The sequence below is a fragment of the Polypterus senegalus genome, chromosome 6, assembly GCF_016835505.1.
Source record: "Polypterus senegalus isolate Bchr_013 chromosome 6, ASM1683550v1, whole genome shotgun sequence".
NCBI lineage: Eukaryota > Metazoa > Chordata > Cladistia > Polypteriformes > Polypteridae > Polypterus > Polypterus senegalus.
Window position 1 is genome coordinate 72,607,687 of NC_053159.1, and position 17,934 is coordinate 72,625,620.

A 17,934-nucleotide genomic window follows, 5' to 3' on the forward strand; every position below is an offset into this window, starting at 1 on the left:
TACCAACAGTAAAATATGGTGGTGGTAGTGTGATGGTCTGGGGTTGTATTGCTGTTTCAGGACCTGGAAGGCTTGCTGTGATAGATGGAACAATGAATTCTACTGTCTACAAAAAAATCCTGAAGGAGAATGTCCGGCCATCTGTTCGTCAACTCAAGCTGAAGCGATCTTGGGTGCTGCAACAGGACAATGACCCAAAACACACCAGCAAATCCACCTCTGAATGGCTGAAGAAAAACAAAATGAAGACTTTGGAGTGGCCTAGTCAAAAGTCCTGACCTGAATCCAATTGAGATGCTATGGCATAACCTTAAAAAGGCGTTTCATGCTAGAAAACCCTCAAATAAAGCTGAATTACAACAATTCTGCAAAGATGAGTGGGCCAAAATTCCTCCAGAGCGGTGTAAAAGACTCCTTGCAAGTTATCGCAAACGCTTGATTGCAGTTATTGCTGCTAAGGGTGGCCCAACCAGTTATTAGGTTCAGGGGGCAATTACTTTTTCACACAGGGCCATGTAGGTTTGGATTTTTTTTTTCTCCCTAAATAATAAAAACCATCATTTAAAAACTGCATTTTGTGTTTACTTGTGTTATATTTGACTAATGGTTAAATGTGTTTTATGATCAGAAACATTTTGTGTGACAAACATGCAAAAGAATAAGAAATCATAAAGGGGGCAAATAGTTTTTCACACCACTGTATATCATTGAGGAGTTTTATTTAATACGTATTACATGCTCTGATTGGGTAGCTTCTAAGCCATCCGCCAGTAGCGTCCCTTGTATGAAATCAACTGGGCAAACAAACTAAGGAAGCATGTACAGTACTTAAAATTAAAAGACCCATTGTGCGCAGAAATCCACAAACCAGTAAAAAATCCGTGATATATATTTAGATATGTTTACATTTAAAATCCGCGATGGAGTGAAGCCGCGAAAGTCGAAGCGCGATATAGCGAGGGATCACTGTATACAGTAAATCTCTGTGCAACAAGACTGGTTACATTCTGTAACCTCCCTCTTTGATCTGCATGCTTAGGCAAGCTTTGATGTTATCAGTTTTTATTGATCAATTTATTTACATCCTGTAGGCTTTTAAACAAACTCCTCCATTACAGAAGCAAGGCATGTTTTGTAATTAAAACATCAAAGCGTAATATTGCTATTTTGCCTGAGGAATTTATGTTCAGGACCTCTGTTGAGCTGGTGTGGGTTAACCTATAAAGACCACACAACTCTTGCAAAATTCTATTTGGGTGAATCTCCTTGTGTTCATGAAAACCACAGAGAGCCTGGTAAATTGTCCTTCAGCTTGATTCTGTTTAGGCTTATGATAATCATGAATGCAATTTTCAATATCAGTCATAAATCACAGAGCAGATAATTCAAGTGCCACTTGCCATGTGTAATGCAGCTGCTTATGTCACAGACCACAGGTTTCCATATCATATAGAATTAGTAGATAATTTAATGAATTGTCTGTGGGGTATATTGAAATGTTTTCAGATGTGAAACCATACTTGAATCAGCAGTTTCCTCTCTTACTTTTCAATTTTCCCTAATGGAAACACATAACTAAGAACCGCAATATTCAGCCCAAATTTTGAATTTGAAAGAATTGACACAAATTTTTAGTTTGAAAGTTCTGTCCTGATTTATCTTCAATTTTGTTTTTCATTTTCACATTGACCTAATTCAATAATCACTGATATATTTCACTTTTTAAAGGTTGCTTGCATGCTTAAGGTTATTAGTTTACACAGTTCTATAAAAGAATGATAGTGACATGTACATTTTTACATATTTTTAATTTTGTTTTCTGCATTCCTATAGTACTAGTGTGTTGTACTGTGTTAGCCCTTATGGATGTAGTGAGAAGTCAAGCAAAATGACACCTTTTATCAGCTAACTAAAAAGATTACAATATGCAAGCTTTCGAGGCAACTTGGGCTCCTTCTTCAGGCAACATCATGTCAAAGTATACATATGGGGATACAGTTGCATGGAGAAAAAATGTTGTTTCCATCCTTTCACTTGGTAAATTTGTTTTTTTTCTATTAGTTTGATTACTAAAATCTCATGCACATACCCATACTTTCTAATACTTTAATTTAGAATTGTTGACATCTTTGTCATCTGTAAGAAAACTCGATAGAAACTCCACACTGACAGTAACCAGGTTGGTAATTTACCTCATATCCCTGGGGCTGTGAGGCAATAGTGCTGCTGTCAATCTCCATTAATTACGGTATATACAAATATTTTCATTAATTTTTTTACTGATGCATGCTTAGACTATTGTAACTTATTTATATAATAATGATGTCTTTTTAAGATCAGTGTTTGCCTTTCTGCCCTCTCTGTTGTGGTATTCTACAAGTTGCTCAGTTTTATGTGTTAGAGATCAGCACGGTTTACTATTTGTTTGCTTCCAAGAAAATCTGAGATAAGAGGAATCTTAAATCATCATGTGTGTAGGTGTAAGTCTGTAGGTGTTAGTAGGGATTGCTTAACATTAGATGTTTGCATATAAAAAAAAAAACTGTGATTCCACTTGCCTAAATGGAACTTCTTCTTCCTGCATATTACTGAAAAAGTGTTTTTTCTTTAATATTATAGTATAGTATTATACAGTATACAAGTGAAATTGTTCATTTGTTTTATATAATTTTAGTTTTCTTGTACTGAATCTGCTATACTGATTTTGAAAAATAATATAAAATGCCAAAAATTAAGTTGTACTTGTAATATTTTTTCATAGAGTGTGCTCTAAACCTTGACATTCCGAAACCTCTTTACTTTTTTTTTGTAGTGAATGAAGTGCAAAAGATTTCTGCAGTGTCTCTGAAGCCATTGGATGGCCTAGAGAATGTGGATGTGGCTATGGCTACCAGCCTGTCAAGCAACAGTGCATCTCTTGGTGCCTTGTTAAGGCTCTGTTGTAACTGGCAAAAGCCCACCGCTGTGACTCATGCACGTTGTGTTTTGGTGTCACGATCACGTTTTGAAGTAGAGTCAGGATATAATGCAGATGTTATTGCGGCTTTTAAGCAGATTAATTCAAGGAATTATGGTAAGAAACAAATGGTTAAATATTTTAACTTGATTGTGTCAAGATATTTATTGCTGCTTGAAAAATTATTTTCAATTTAAAATGAAATGCTGTGAGTTCTCCACCTGTTACAGCTATCCATCCATCCATTTTCTGTCCAACTTATTCATTCTGGATACATTGGACTCAGAAGCTATCCTGACAGTCTTGCTTGCAAGATGGAATCCAACTCTGTATGGAGCGGTCAGAGCATTAAAAATAGTTGTCATACTCCCACATCCACACATAGTTGGTGTAGGCCAATTTATGGTGTCTATTCCCCTCTACATGTTCATCTTAGCGGTGTAACAGGGATACCAAGATGTTCAGATTAAAATACAAATATATGATAAAAGCGTGCAGATTTGAAGTTTAAAGTGTGAATGTAAAGTAATGAAAAATGGAAATATGAATAACTTGTCATCTTAGGCAATTATCTGTGAAAACTGTCAGGCAAAAATAAATTCCTTGGTTTTAATTGACAAAGCTGCTGTCTACAAGCAGCAATTTGTGCCCATTCTGCAGAATGGCTTTCTGTGACTGGGAGACCTAACTTTGGCAATCCTGTATATATCAGGCTTTTCACTTTTAGCCTGCAGCAACCTTTTGTTTCTGAAATAAATATGTAGGTAGTGCACAGATGTAACTGTAGAGACATAATGAAGCAAATTGTATATGTTTATTATTAATTAATTATGCTAGTGACTAGTCTTGTATATTTTCATCAAGCTATGGGTCTGTTAGGAACAGACATTTGTCAGCCAGGGCAACGGAGCACTTTTGTTATTTCATTATTAGACTCTTTTTCTCTTTTCTAAGACCACTGTTTTAAATGAGTTTTTTTCCCTTTTTTAATTGACTGATCAGTGAATAGAGTGGATAATTGACTGAACATTTTGACATTTTTGGTGTTAAAAGATTTGTAAAATATAAAATGAATGTCACAAAAATCATTATTTTTCAAGTGAGAACATAATGGCCCATCCAGCTGTGCCTAGGGAAATTTTGATTGGATTAAGTATGTAATTTAAATAATAATAACCTGCAAAGTGAATTACTGCAAAAAATAAATATTGCAAATCTTTAGAAGTTTGGTGTAAAATATTTTTTTGAAATAATGCTAATTGCATTCAGCATGCTGATCACAACTTTCTGGTTGCAGAACTGAAGAATAAGCCATGTCCATTTTACAAATTAAAAGAAGGTAACTTTTAGGCAGCATCTGGTGTATGCTAGGTAATTTGGAAAGGAAATTAATGAAACCTCTAATGAGTTATGGTAGGCAGTTTCACACCATCCAACTTACCTGGTATGTGTCTATGATTTTTTCATTTTCTTCATGTATTCAAGTTTTCAGCAAATCTATTCTGAAGTTTACTATATTTATCATGTTCATGGTCATTCATATTTTTATGCATTTGTTATCTTAATAATGGTTTGTGCTTGTGAACTATGTTTTCAAGTTTATTCTAATGCATTTCTACAGAGTTCAATCCATAAAGTGTACTGTAGAAATGACTTACTGAAAAGATGTCCTATTCAAAGTTATTATTATAAAAGTCAAATAAAATGGTAAAATGAGTGCCAGGGCCTACAGTGCACACATAAGAAAAATATAGATTTATTTGTCATGGTTTGTAGAGCTGTGCAGATTGTTCATTAACAGTTCACTTAACTGAATGCAACATTATTTTGTATAAATTTAAGTCATTATATTGTATACTATGGAGAAATTGTGAAAAAATAAATACAGTAATATGTTTTGCTGAAAATATTATTTGTACTGCTTGAATAGTTAGTATGTAGTAAAGGCTTTAACAGTCATCCCTATCCTCTCTCAAAATGTTAATTGGTCGTTGGTTTGCTTAGAATATTACTTTTTCATGTGAAGGCTGTTCCCTATGCTAAGTGTCGGTTTTATTATGTACATTTGCCTTTCTCAGGTTAGTGTTTACTCAGTAACAGCATTATATTTGCTGACTTTGCAATTTTAAACATGTAGATGGGTACTGATGGTTTGTATGCATATGGAATCTCAAGTAAGAGGAGTATGGAAAAGACTGAATGTTTGTTTGGCTTTGAATTTTGTGATCTGGTAATGGACCAGTATGATTTTCAAGCCCTTTTTGTATCTTCATATGTAAATTTGTCATCTGTACTAATAAAAGGCAAAGCCCTCACTGACTGACTGACTCACTCATCACTAATTCTCCAACTTCCCGTGTAGGTAGAAGGCTGAAATTTGGCAGGCTCATTCCTTACAGCTTACTTACAAAAGTTAAGCAGGTTTCATTTTGAAATTCTACGTGTAACGGTCATAGTTGAATCCTATTTACGTACATATATTCGTCCATAGCCTGCAGCTCGGTCGCTGTGTGAGGCAGTGTTGCATCCCCCATCACCACGCCTCCCACGTAGTTGGCTGCCTGCCTATATTGCGTCCCCCAACCCCACGCCTCCCACGTAATTGGCTGCCTGCCCATATAAGGCCGTCCGTTGTTCCCGTCTCTTCATTCCCTTCTTTGCTTCGCCACGGTATTCACGTCTCTCTGCTGATAACTGCAGCCTTTTTATTTAATCCACGGCTTCTCTGCTGTTTTATTGTTCATTTATTATGATGCGAAGTTATCGATGAAGGCAGTGGTATGCTTACAACGCTTGACAGATGCCAAATGTCACTTCAACACAAGTCCTGCAAATACTAACGTAATTGAAACAAACCATGAAACTCAAACCGATTATGGCAGCAGCAATCGAAGCTGTGAGAAAACAGTAAAAAGGAGGCGTGTCAGACATTGTGGTACATTTTCTGATGCAACTAGACGGAAACAACTTTGTGATGCTGCCGCCAAATACTCACAGAAAAATCCACAAGTTAATAGAGACACTGTCGCTAAATACTTGCAGGCAGTTCCACAAGTTCATAGACACGCTGCCGCTAAATATTTGCAGGCAAAACCACAAGTTAATACTGGGAATGCCTGTTAAACATATTAGACTCACGAGTAGCGATTTCGGTAATGGGATGTCTATCGAGGTGATCACCATCGATCAAAGAACTGTCACTTACCGAGTGGATTACATGCCCGGAGATGCCGCCTGCCTTTTACATTCTCTGTGTTACATATTGCACGGCCATATCGGGCTCAATCTTGATATCCGGAGGAACATTGTGTCCTATGTATTGAATGACTGGGACAGGTTCAAGGTGTGGACTGATGATTGTACAGGAGATAATTATACTACACAGGGGCACTATAAGAGTGAAATGCTTAAGCCCTTCACCTATGCTTCTGCATGTGAGTTGATGGCTGCCGCTGAATTGTTCGGTTGTTGCTTTTAAGTGTACCGAAATGGCCAAATATTTTACACCTATGGACAACCGCCAATGGCTCTCAAATATCTTAGATTTACAGGTGACGATTTCAGCAGTGGACACTTTGATGTTCATGAATGTCTCAACTCTCAAAAGCTGGATGCGAAGTTATCGATGAAGCTGGTTGTATGCTTACAACGCTTGACAGATGCCGAATGTCACTTCAACACAAGTCCTGCAAATACTGTCGTAATTGAAACAAACCATGAAACTCAAACCGATTATGACAGCAGCAATCCAAGCTGTGAGAAAGCAGTAAAAAGGAGGCGTGTCAGATGTCGTGGTACATTTTCTGATGCAGCTAGATGAAAACAACTTTGTGACGCTGCCGCCAAATACTCGCAGAAACATCCACAAGTTAATAGACACGCTGTCCCTAAATACTCGCAGGCAAATCCACAACTTAATACCGGGAATGCCTGTTAAACATCTTAGATTCACAAGTAGCGAGTTGGGTAGTGAACACTTCGATGAATGAAACCTGTTATCTTTACAACGGTTGACAAACACAATATAACTTGAACACAACACGTTCTCCAAATACAAACCTGATTGAAAGAAATAATGATAATCAAATCCTTGATGACAGCAACACTCATAACAGTGACAAAACAATTACATTGACAATCAGGTTACGTTATTTTTAAAATTTTCCAGTTCTTTTTCATAACTTATTTAACAGACAACTTCTCCGCTGCAAAGCGTGGGTATTTTGCTACTGGGAATATAAAACATAGGTCACCACTCATAATGTTCTTTGTTTTACACTTTTACACAAATATACCCTATGTGAAAGTAAATAAAAAGCTAAAAATTTTACTCTAAATTTTAAAATAAATGTACTATGTAAGGCTAACTAATTAGTCAAAAATAAAGGAACATTCATATTAAAAATGCACAAGTATTCAAGTATAAATTCATATATATTCTCGGTTATATGTTCTTTTATATATTTTTTCTTACTGTGCAGTTGTTTCTTACTGCTTAAGTTGTAATATATATATAATATATAATATATATAGATAATGTCTTTGCATCTTATGAATAATTACACTTCAAATTTAAGTTCCCATCAACCCAATTTTTCTAATAATTTTAAATAAGAAACTTTGCTAAAAGCAACTTGCCCAATTTTCCTCACCTCCCCATTTCTATTCCAGAGGCAATACTGATCAGTCTTGAAGACTCAGACAGCAGCTCAACAGTATACAAATACATTTTAAAGTCTCTTCCTTTCAAAGATCCCAGGGTATGAAGAGGTAAAGGAGCTTTCACTTAACATTTTAGAAATGGAGTGGAAGGCAGCCATGCATAGAATACACTCCAGCTCCATACACACAAAGCATTCAATCAGTCAACTTAAAAGCTTTTATCAAGCACATTTACCTCTTTTTAAAATTGTCCAAAATGTCCAAACTCTTGGGGAAATATGAAATTAAGGTTAAAGCTGTCTTACTTCCAGTTAAGACTATAAAATGACATCAAAAATTCAGAATCAATGTCTCCATGATGGGACAGTTAACTTTGTGAGCTGGAATGTTAAAGGCCTGAATCACGAATTAAAGAGAAAGAAAGTAGTCTCTCACCTAACCGGTTTAAACACTAAAATAGTATTTTTACAGGACACCCGCTTACTAAGCAAGGATCAGTTCCGGCTACAAAAGGACTGGACTGGCCAAATGTTCCATTCTAGCTTTACAAAGAAAACTAGAGGTGTGTGAATTCTCATACATAGAACAGTCTCATTTGTAGCATCAGATGTAGTATTGGATTCTGAAAGGGAGATATGTGATGGTCATGGGCAACATATCTAACTGTAAAATGATTTTTGATAAATGCTTATCACCTAATGTTGTTGATAAGGAATTTATACAAAATTTATTTGCATTCCCAATCCGAACACTCACAAAATTATAATGGCTGGGGACTTTGTTTTTTAAATCCACTCTTAGATAGGACTTCTATCACAGGGGACTACATCTAACACTGCAAAGATAATTACAAAGTTTATAACTGATCACAACTTGCCATACCCCTGGAGGTTTTTAAACTCAAACTCAAGAACATATTCTTTCTACACCAGTACATCATAGCTACTCAAGAATTGATTATTTCTTTATAGATAATAATTTCTTGCCTACAATTAAATCTTGCAAATACAATGCTATTGTTATTTCTGATCATGCACATCTGATCTTGGAGCAAAAGTTACTATGCCCCACACACTCGCCTTGCAAATGGCATCTCAACCCGCTTCTATTAGCAGACACGAATTGTACAGAATTTATATCCAAACAAATCAGTTTCTTTCTAGAGACAAATACATCCTCGGAGATTTCTGCTGGAATACTCTGGGGAACTCTTAAGGCCTTCTTAAGAGGACAGATTAGCTCATATCTTTCCCACAGAAATAAATTAGAAACCAAGAAAGTAGCAGAGCTAAAAAGCAAAATTACTAGAATAGAGGAAGAACATGCCAGGCTTCCAAGCGAGGCTCTACATAGGAAAAAGCAGGCTCTGCATTCAGAACTAAACCTCTTGACAACTAAAGAAACTGAACAATTAATTTATAAATCCAGACATCATTACTATGAACACGGAGAGAAAGCTAATAAGCTTTTAGCTTAACAAATTCACAAGCAAGAAGTTCGCAATGCAATCCCAGTAATCACCAACACGAACGGAGACAAAATCGTCAACCACAAAAATATAATGCACACATTAAGAGACTACTATAAATCCCTATATTCTGCTGAGTTTAAAGAAGACAGTAGACAATCTAATGCATTTCTGGATACATTACAGATAACACAAATAGACACATTTAGTGCGGAGGAACTCGATAAACCTCTGCCGTTATCAGAATTACTAGATGCTATAAAGACACTTCAAGATGGGAAAGCAGCAGGCCCTGATGGCTACCCTGCAGAATTTTATAAGAAATTCTCCGTTCAGCTAGCTCCCCTCCTATTAGCAACAGAAGCCAGAGGCAATCAAACTCTTCCTCAAACTTTTCGCCAAGCATTGATCAATGTTTTTCCTAAACAAAATAAGGACTTATTACAATGTGCATCATACAGACCAATTTCACTTTTGAATAATTACGTTAAAAATACTCTCAAAAATCATACCTAGAAGGATGTTGAAAGTGCTGCCTTCAGTAATACCACAAGATCAAACTGGATTTATCAAGGGACGACACTTATCTTCAAATCTTCGATGCCTGTTTAATGTAATATACTAGCCAACTAAGTCAAACACTCCAGAAATAATAATATCATTGGATGCAGGAAAAGCATTTGACATGATTGAATGGAAATGCCTTTTTACTACATTGGAGAAATTTGGGTTTGGCCTGAACATTTGTGCATGGATCAAACTACTGTATACCAATCCAGAAGCTTCAATTTGTATCAACAACATTTGTTCAGACTACTTTAAACTAGAACGTGGTACCAGACAAGGATGCCCCTTGTCACCGTTACTGTTTGCAATCGCCATTTAACCACTGGCAATACACTGTCAAAATGATGATCAGATAAAGGGGATTATCAGAGGACTGGAACAGAAAATGTCTCTATATGCAGATGATATGGTACTGTATACAGTATATCTGTGCTGTTCTAGCTAAAGGTTGAAGTTAGAGAGACTTAAGATTCGCACCATCTAGTGGTGGAATTCAGCATTCCTTTGCTTGAGAAGCAGTCTGTCTCACCGCGATGATCTCATAAAGCTGTGCCCAGAGAGTAAAGACAAAATAGAGAGCACATGTTTGTCTCACTTCCTACTTTGAGCGTTCAGTTTGGCTTCAGAAGGCATTGTCGGTATGTAGAGATGTTTAATTTTGTATTGATACATGTTTGTGAAAACGTTGAGTAATTTAAAGTTATTTAAGGAGGTATTTCAAGGTTAAAAGGTTCCAGCAACTTGCCGCTGTTATCCGAGTGTTCGTTGCATTGTAGAAGTACTTGGGAGCGTACTTTTTTATACTTTAGCAGCTTTGCCAGGGTGCACAGATAATGTTGTCATTCAAGTGAATGTTATTTATTTATTCTTTATTTGTTTGTAAGGAATAAGTAATTCTGTCATTAAGTTTATTATTTGAGTTTGTACGCAAGAATTTCTTACTATATTGTATTTACGATTTATTTGTAGTTTTACCCTATTCCAACTGGCTTCAGTAAAGAAAGCAAACGGGAAACTCTTGTCTGTGTGGTCATTGGAAGGGAGTTTATCTGACTGTCAACTCAGGCAAGGCGCTTGAGGCAGAGGGCAGGACAATATCAACAAAATTTCGCCGTCTACATGGAAAAAATTAAGCAAGACTTGCATAGATGGTCAACCCTTCATCTCACTCTAGCTGGAAGAACTAACACTGTTAAGATGAATATTCTTCCTAAGCTCCTTTTCTTATTTCAAAACATTCTAATATACATCAATAAATCACTTTTTAAGCAATTAGATTCAACAATAACCTAATTTGTTTGGAACTCAAAACATCCACGTATCCAAAGAGCGACCGTACAAAGACAAAAGGCAGAAGGTGGCATGGCTCTACCTAACTTCCAGTTTTATTACTGGGCAGCAAACATACAAGCTATAAAAACCTGTGCACAAATAGATGAACATACACAGCCTTGGTCCGCAATAGATGTAAAATCCTACAGTACTTCTTTATATTCCTTGCTCTGTGTCCCGGTAAGTGCAAATTATCGGCAATATACTAATAACCCAATTGTGCTTCACTTACTCAGAATATGGAACCAATGTAGAAAGCATTTTAAGATGGAGAAGCTTTTATCTGTGGCACCTCTGCAAGAGAACCACCTCTTTCAACCTTCGCAAACAGTATGCAGTTTTTAATATATGGAAAAAATTTGGGAAGATTTAGCACATCTGTCTCGCCTAAAACTCTCCAAAATGTTTTCCAGGGCAAGATCCAACCTGTGAATGCTGCTATCAAGTCCCAGCCTCACTGGGCACATGTTTTGGGCCTGCACCAAATTAACATCATTCTGGACCAAAATTTTTAATTACCTTTCAGACAGCCTTGGTCTCACAATCCCTCCTAACCCATTAACAGCTGTGTTTGGGTTTCTTCCAGATGGGTTTAAAGTGGAGAAGGACAAACAAACTGTGATTGCATTCACTACACTTTTGGCACGCAGACTTATTTTGCTAAACTGGAAGAATTCTATCTCTTCTCTTTTAAGTCAGTGGGAAACCGATGTTTTATACTATTTCAAATTGGAAAAAATTAAATACTCAGTTAGAGGATCTGTACAGATATTTTCCAAAACATGACAGGATCTAATCAGTAATCTATACTAATAAAAGGCAAAGCCCTCACTGACTCATCACTAATTCTCCAACTTCCCGTGTAGGTAGAAGGGTGAAATTTTGCAGGCTCATTCCTTACAGCTTCCTTACAAAAGTTGGGCAGGTTTCATTTCGAAATTCTACGCCTAATGGTCATAACTGGAAGCTATTTTTCTGTATATACTGTAATGGAGTTGAGCTTGAAAGCCGTGGGGGGCGGAGTTTCATGTGCCATCATCACGCCTCCCGCGTAATCACGCAGTACATACAAAACCAGGAAGAGCTCCAAAAACCGCTGATGAAAAAATACATTATATAATTAAGAAGGCAGCGAAACAATTAGAAGCGAGCGAGTGACATATAAAACCATATTCAGCGGCTCACGTGAACAGACGCAGTGTGCAGACAAAAAGCAACAGTTCCAAAGAGTGCTGAACAAAAACCGAATTACACTGCTATGCTCAAATAGACAAACCACACGCCGTGGCGCAATGGTAGAGGCTTCACCTCTAGTGCCGGCGTCCGAGGTTCAATTCCTGAGAGGGGATGCACTGAGTATGTACGCGCGTTTCACGATTCATTTTAGCCTCGCATCCCCATGGTTTGAGACGTATAAAAAAATATGTGGTTAACGCAGAAAGACAGATCACCAATTGAAGCTTTATGAATAATGGATACTTAATTCGCGATCAGTGATTGTTTTGGTAAAGCCATACTCAAGTGTATTCAATTAGATGAACGGTAAAAAAGTAAGAGCGAGGGGAGGGTAACTTATTGAGGCACGCAGGCAAAACCACAATAGCACGCGGGCTCGATGTACTGTAGTGCATTTTATACATTATTGTTATTAATAGCTTATGATGCTGCAAGTTATTGTGAAGCTAGCCCACACAATGCCAAAGAGAAAAGGTGATTCTGAACATAGAGCCTTTAAAAACCGATGGGAGGCTGAGTATATGTTTACTGACATTGCTGGTAAACCTGTGTGTCTCATTTGTGGAGCAGAATTTAATCTAAGACGGCACTATGAGACAAAACATCAAGATAACCTAAGACCTGAATGCAATGCACAAGATACAGAAATCAGAAGAGTTAAAGAAGAATCTGACACTTCAGCAGACGTTTTTACCCGTGCAAAATCACAAAGTGATTTCAAGTGAAGCTACTTTTATGGGAGACACAAATGCACCAGTGCAACTTGCCCCACTTTCCCTGTTGCCAAGTAATGTTGAACCAAGTCGGCACTACGGTGTTCCCAAATACGCATTTTGCTGATAAACTGAGCGCACTGCACACTGAGTTTGCACGGCGCTTTGGTGGCTTTGACGAACAAAAAAAAAATTTGGGGTTGTTTCGCAACCCATTTGCCGTCGATGTGGAAACTGCACCTGTGCAGATTCAGATGGAGGTGATTGAGCTGCAGTGTAATGGCACACTGAAGGCAAAGTACGATACTGCAGGGCCCGCACAGTTTATTCACTCCATTCCTGCAAAAATGCTCCAGCTCCGTCTACATGCGGTTCGAACCTTGTGCATGTTTGGTACCACATATCTGTGTGAGAAGCTCTTCTCAGTCATGAAGACTAACAAAACAGCACACAGGAGTCGCCTCACTGATGAGCACCTGCAGTTCATCCTGAGAATCTCCACAACACAGAACCTCACACCAAACATAAACGAAATTGTTGCCAAAAAAAGATGCCAGGCGTCCAGCTCTGATAAAATGACATATGAGCAAAGACAACTGAATGATTTGATTTGTTATTGCTCAAAAGAACAAATTTTATTTATATTTCCAGGGTTTGTTATGCACCATGTTCATATTTGAATTTGTATAATTTTGACAGGATATATTTTTATGGAGAGCAAAATCTTTTGGGATATTTAAAATTTAAGTTTATTTTTTATATAAAATTACATAAGAGTAAAGAAATTTGAATGTTTGTTCTTTTAATGTTTACTTTATTTCTAACTTGTATAATTTAGACAGGATATATTTTTATGGAGAGCAAAATATACGTAAGTTATTTAAGGTTTGAGTTGATTTATTCTGGAATAATATTCTGTCGACTAAATAAAAATTCCTTCTATTTAAAATTTAAATAGAACTTGAACAGATACAATAGTTCATGTATGTGTGTGTGTGTGTGTGTGTGTGTGTGTGTGTGTGTGTGTGTGTGTGTGTGTGTATATAATGTGTATATATTATGTATGTATGTGTGTGTATATATATATATGTATATGTATATGTGTATTTATGTATATGTCTGTATATATATATTTATGTATATATATATATCTATACTAATAAAAGGCAAAGCCCTCACTCACTCACTCACTGACTCATCACTAATTCTCCAACTTCCCGTGTGGGTGGAAGGCTGAAATTTGGCAGGTTCATTCCTTACAGCTTCCTTACAAAAGTTGGGCAGGTTTTATATCGAAATTCTACGCGTAATGGTCATAACTGGAAGCAGTTTTCTCCATTTACTGTAATGGAGATGAGCTTTAACGCCGTGGGGGCGGAGTTTCGTGTGACATCATCACGCCTCCCACGTAATCACGCAGTACATAGAAAACCAGGAAGACCTCAAAAAAGCTCTTAAGAAAACATGCATTATATAATTGAGAAGGCAGCGAAACAATAAGAAGCGAGCGAGTGACATATACAACCATATTCATGAGTTCTGCTACTTCGGAAACAAAGCACGATGTAAACCTACACTTTAAATTAAGTTCATAGACAGGCTGCCGCTGGCGTTTGTAATTTAGTGCCTGCCCATATAAGGCCGTCCGTCAGCGGCAATCCAATAGCAAACTGCCACGGGTAAATATTCACGGGTGAAGGACTGTGCTTATGGAGAGGAAGATGAGATGGTCAGGGTGGTGTTTGACACAAACTCAGCGAAACTGCGAGAGAAAGTTTTAAGTGCCAGGACTAAGGTAACATTAAATACAGCCATGGACATAGCAGGAGATGGCACCAGCACAGCTGGGAACCTTCGATGCATGTACACCGAGTGGCTCACGTGAACTGACGCAGTGCACAGATAAAAGGCAACAGTTCCAAAAGCTGAACAAAACCGAATTACACAATTGAAAAGGCAGCAAAAATATGAAGCGTCTCATACATACAAGCATATTCATAAATCCAACTACTGCGGAAACAAAGCACACGTTGGAAAAAGTCAATGTCCGCTAAAGGAAGACAGTGTAAAAAACCCATGCATGCAGTGTGTCAGGTCTCAGATAAAGAAGAAGGCGAGCTGTTTATTGATGCAGTAAGAAACTAATCGATGAATGAAACCTGTCATCTTTACAGCGATTGACAAACACGGAATGTAACTTGAACACAACACATCCTACAAATACGAACCTGATTGAAAGAAATAATGATAATCAAATCCTTGATGACAGCAACACTCAGTAACACTCACAAAACAAATACTGTATATTGACAGTCATGTTACGTTATTTTTAAAATGTTCCCTTTTCTTTTCTAGCTTTTTAACACACTACTTCTCGCTGTGATCGCGGGTATATATATATGTATATATATATAACCCGATCTACATACTCGAATAATGGATACTTTATTAGCCATCAATGATTGTTTTGGTAAAGCCATACTCAGTGTATTCATTAGATGAGCGGTAAAAAGTAAGGGCAAGGGGTGGATGACTTATTGAGGCATGCAGGCTGTAGTGCGTCAACTCTATCTGAATGTGCGATCACATTTGAAAAAATATATCTTTTCAAGTTCTATTTAGTCCATATGTGTCAAACTCAGGGCGGGCCACATCCGCCCGGCGTGTAATTATATCCGCCCGAGATCATTTTATATACTGTATTATTGTTATTAAAGCCCGGGTATATGAAGCGCTGGTAACACAATAAACTACAGATCCCATAATGCAGCGCTTCAGCTGCCTTGCCGAACACTTACCGCGTTAATCAAGTCTACCTTATGATGCTGCAAGTTATTGCGAAGCTAGCTCACGATGCTGAAGAGAAAAGTTGATTCTGAAAATAGAGCCTTTAAAAACCGATGGGAGGCTGAGTATATGTTTACTGAACCCGTGTGTCTCATTTGTGGAGCTAATGTGGCTGTAATTACAGAATTTAATCTAAGACGGCACTATAAAACAAAACATCAGGGTAACCTGAAAGACCTGAATGCAATGCAGAAGATACAGAAAGCAGAAGAATTAAATAAGAATCTGACACTTCAGCGGACGTTTTTACCCGTGCACAATCACAAAGTGATTTCAATTGAGGCTGCTTTTATGGGAGACACAACCACTTGCCCCACTTTCCCTGTATATATATATATATATATATATACACACATATATAACACACAGCTGTGTTTGTTGTACTCCTGGATGGGCTCAAAGTGGAGAAGGACAAATTGATTTTAATTGCCTTTACCTCACTACTAGCACATAGACTTATCATGCTCAACCTGAAGAGTCCAAACCCACCTGTTACAAGTCTGTGGGTCTGGGGGTAAGTTAGAGGATCTGTACAAACCTGTTTGAAGTATGGTAATATCTACTGTAATTAATCACATCTTAGAATAAGCACTTACATTGGGGGAAAAGGACATTCTCTTTGCTTTTTTGTCTTTAAGCATTTGCTCATGCTGTTGGCTCTTCTTTCTTTCTCTCAGACAGGGGTTGAATTCTAGTTGTTAAGTCTGGCTTGTTTTTAAAAAAAGAAGAGATTCAGAAAATGTCATGAATTTTGTTAAAACATTTTGATGTTCAGGTTTTAAGTAATGTGGGTATGAAGTACTAAATTTATTAGAGATGTTTATGTCTATGAAAATTGTGAATTGTTTTTATTTATTCATTGACTTTTCCTTAGTGATGAATTAATAAGACAGTAATTAAACAATTTGAAAATACAGATTTATTTATTTGCTGAAAATAAAATTAATTATATTGTAGTATCCATATTAATGATATACTTGTAAATGCAGTCAGATCATTTAGTGTGTTTTAGTGTTTACAGTTACATTCATTTTAAATGTACAGTATCTACAATAATGAACAAAAACTGAATAATAGAGCTAAATGTAGTGGCCTGTTGAAAAGATGTGAAGTGAGCAGTGTCTTCTTTCTAGTTACAATACACATCATGAACAATAAGTACATCCCCAATGTTTTGAAGGACAGTGTTAAGATGAAATAATGAAACTTACAAAGGAACTCTGTTTAAAAAAAAAAAGTCTTGCAATTCGTTGCAAATCTGTGGCTGCATGCCACAGCCTTTCATGAAACTTTATACTACGACAAAGTTTTGGTTGTATCGACTTGCTGTCTGAACAGACTATTTTGCTGTGATTTAAATGCGTGCAACAAGTCAATATAAAGTTAAACTAAACGTTTTCAGCCCTTAAAATACACATATATTGTTGTTGAGCTACCCTATTATTGCTTACGCTGCCGCAATCCCAAAATGGCTAAAACTGGCTTTGAAAATAGAGCGAGATGTGTTGGGCATGTTGTGTGCAGACACTTCTTTATTTTGTCATTATCCAAAAGAGATTCACATTATTGAGCTGAAGAAAGCACTTAGTGTCAGGATCTGTCAAATAATTAATAAATACTGTAGCTTGACTAGTTTCAGTGTAGGTGAATTGTGAGGAAATCTGGTTATCAACTCAATGGCTAAATAATCATACTTAATAGCTTAAGGTATTAGGTTGATTTTATGTGGACTGATAAATCACCCAAAGTAAACAGGGAGAGTTACCTTTAAAGTATGGCTGTGAAAAATCTCTAATAAATATCTGTGTGGGCAATTTTCACAGTATGAATTCAGAAAAAGTGTCAAGTGTGAGAAATAGTTATGGATTTTCATTATTTATCTAATTTTGTAGCAGCAGCAATGACAGAAAATTGTCGTGGTGGCCCACCATTAAACTTTTCATGTATAGAAAACGCTGAATGCAGTTTCCAGATTCTGATCTTTGTTGTTGTTGTTGTCCACAGATATGAAAACAAGGAAATGGAGTTTCCTTTTGGAGGACTACAAAGAGCTAAGTAAGTGTGTTTCTGAAAGAGGGAAATATTATACTCCCCTTTATGTAAGCTATCGTTACTTTTGTAAAATGCTGTATTTTAGGCCCCTAAATAGCATT

General features: G+C 36.9%; 1 protein-coding gene across 2 annotated transcripts in view; it reads left to right on the forward strand.

Moving 5' to 3' along the window:
- smarcal1 (SWI/SNF related, matrix associated, actin dependent regulator of chromatin, subfamily a-like 1) overlaps positions 1 to 17,934 on the forward strand; it is an 89,160-nt gene that overhangs the window by 21,512 nt on the left and 49,714 nt on the right. The window contains exons 5-6 of one of the 2 annotated variants that reach the window (XM_039756334.1): positions 2,813 to 3,073; positions 17,786 to 17,836. In XM_039756334.1, coding sequence (XP_039612268.1) covers positions 2,813 to 3,073; positions 17,786 to 17,836 — 312 coding nt within the window. The remainder of the gene's footprint in view (positions 1 to 2,812; positions 3,074 to 17,785; positions 17,837 to 17,934) is intronic. The other variant, XM_039756335.1, reaches the window with a different exon arrangement.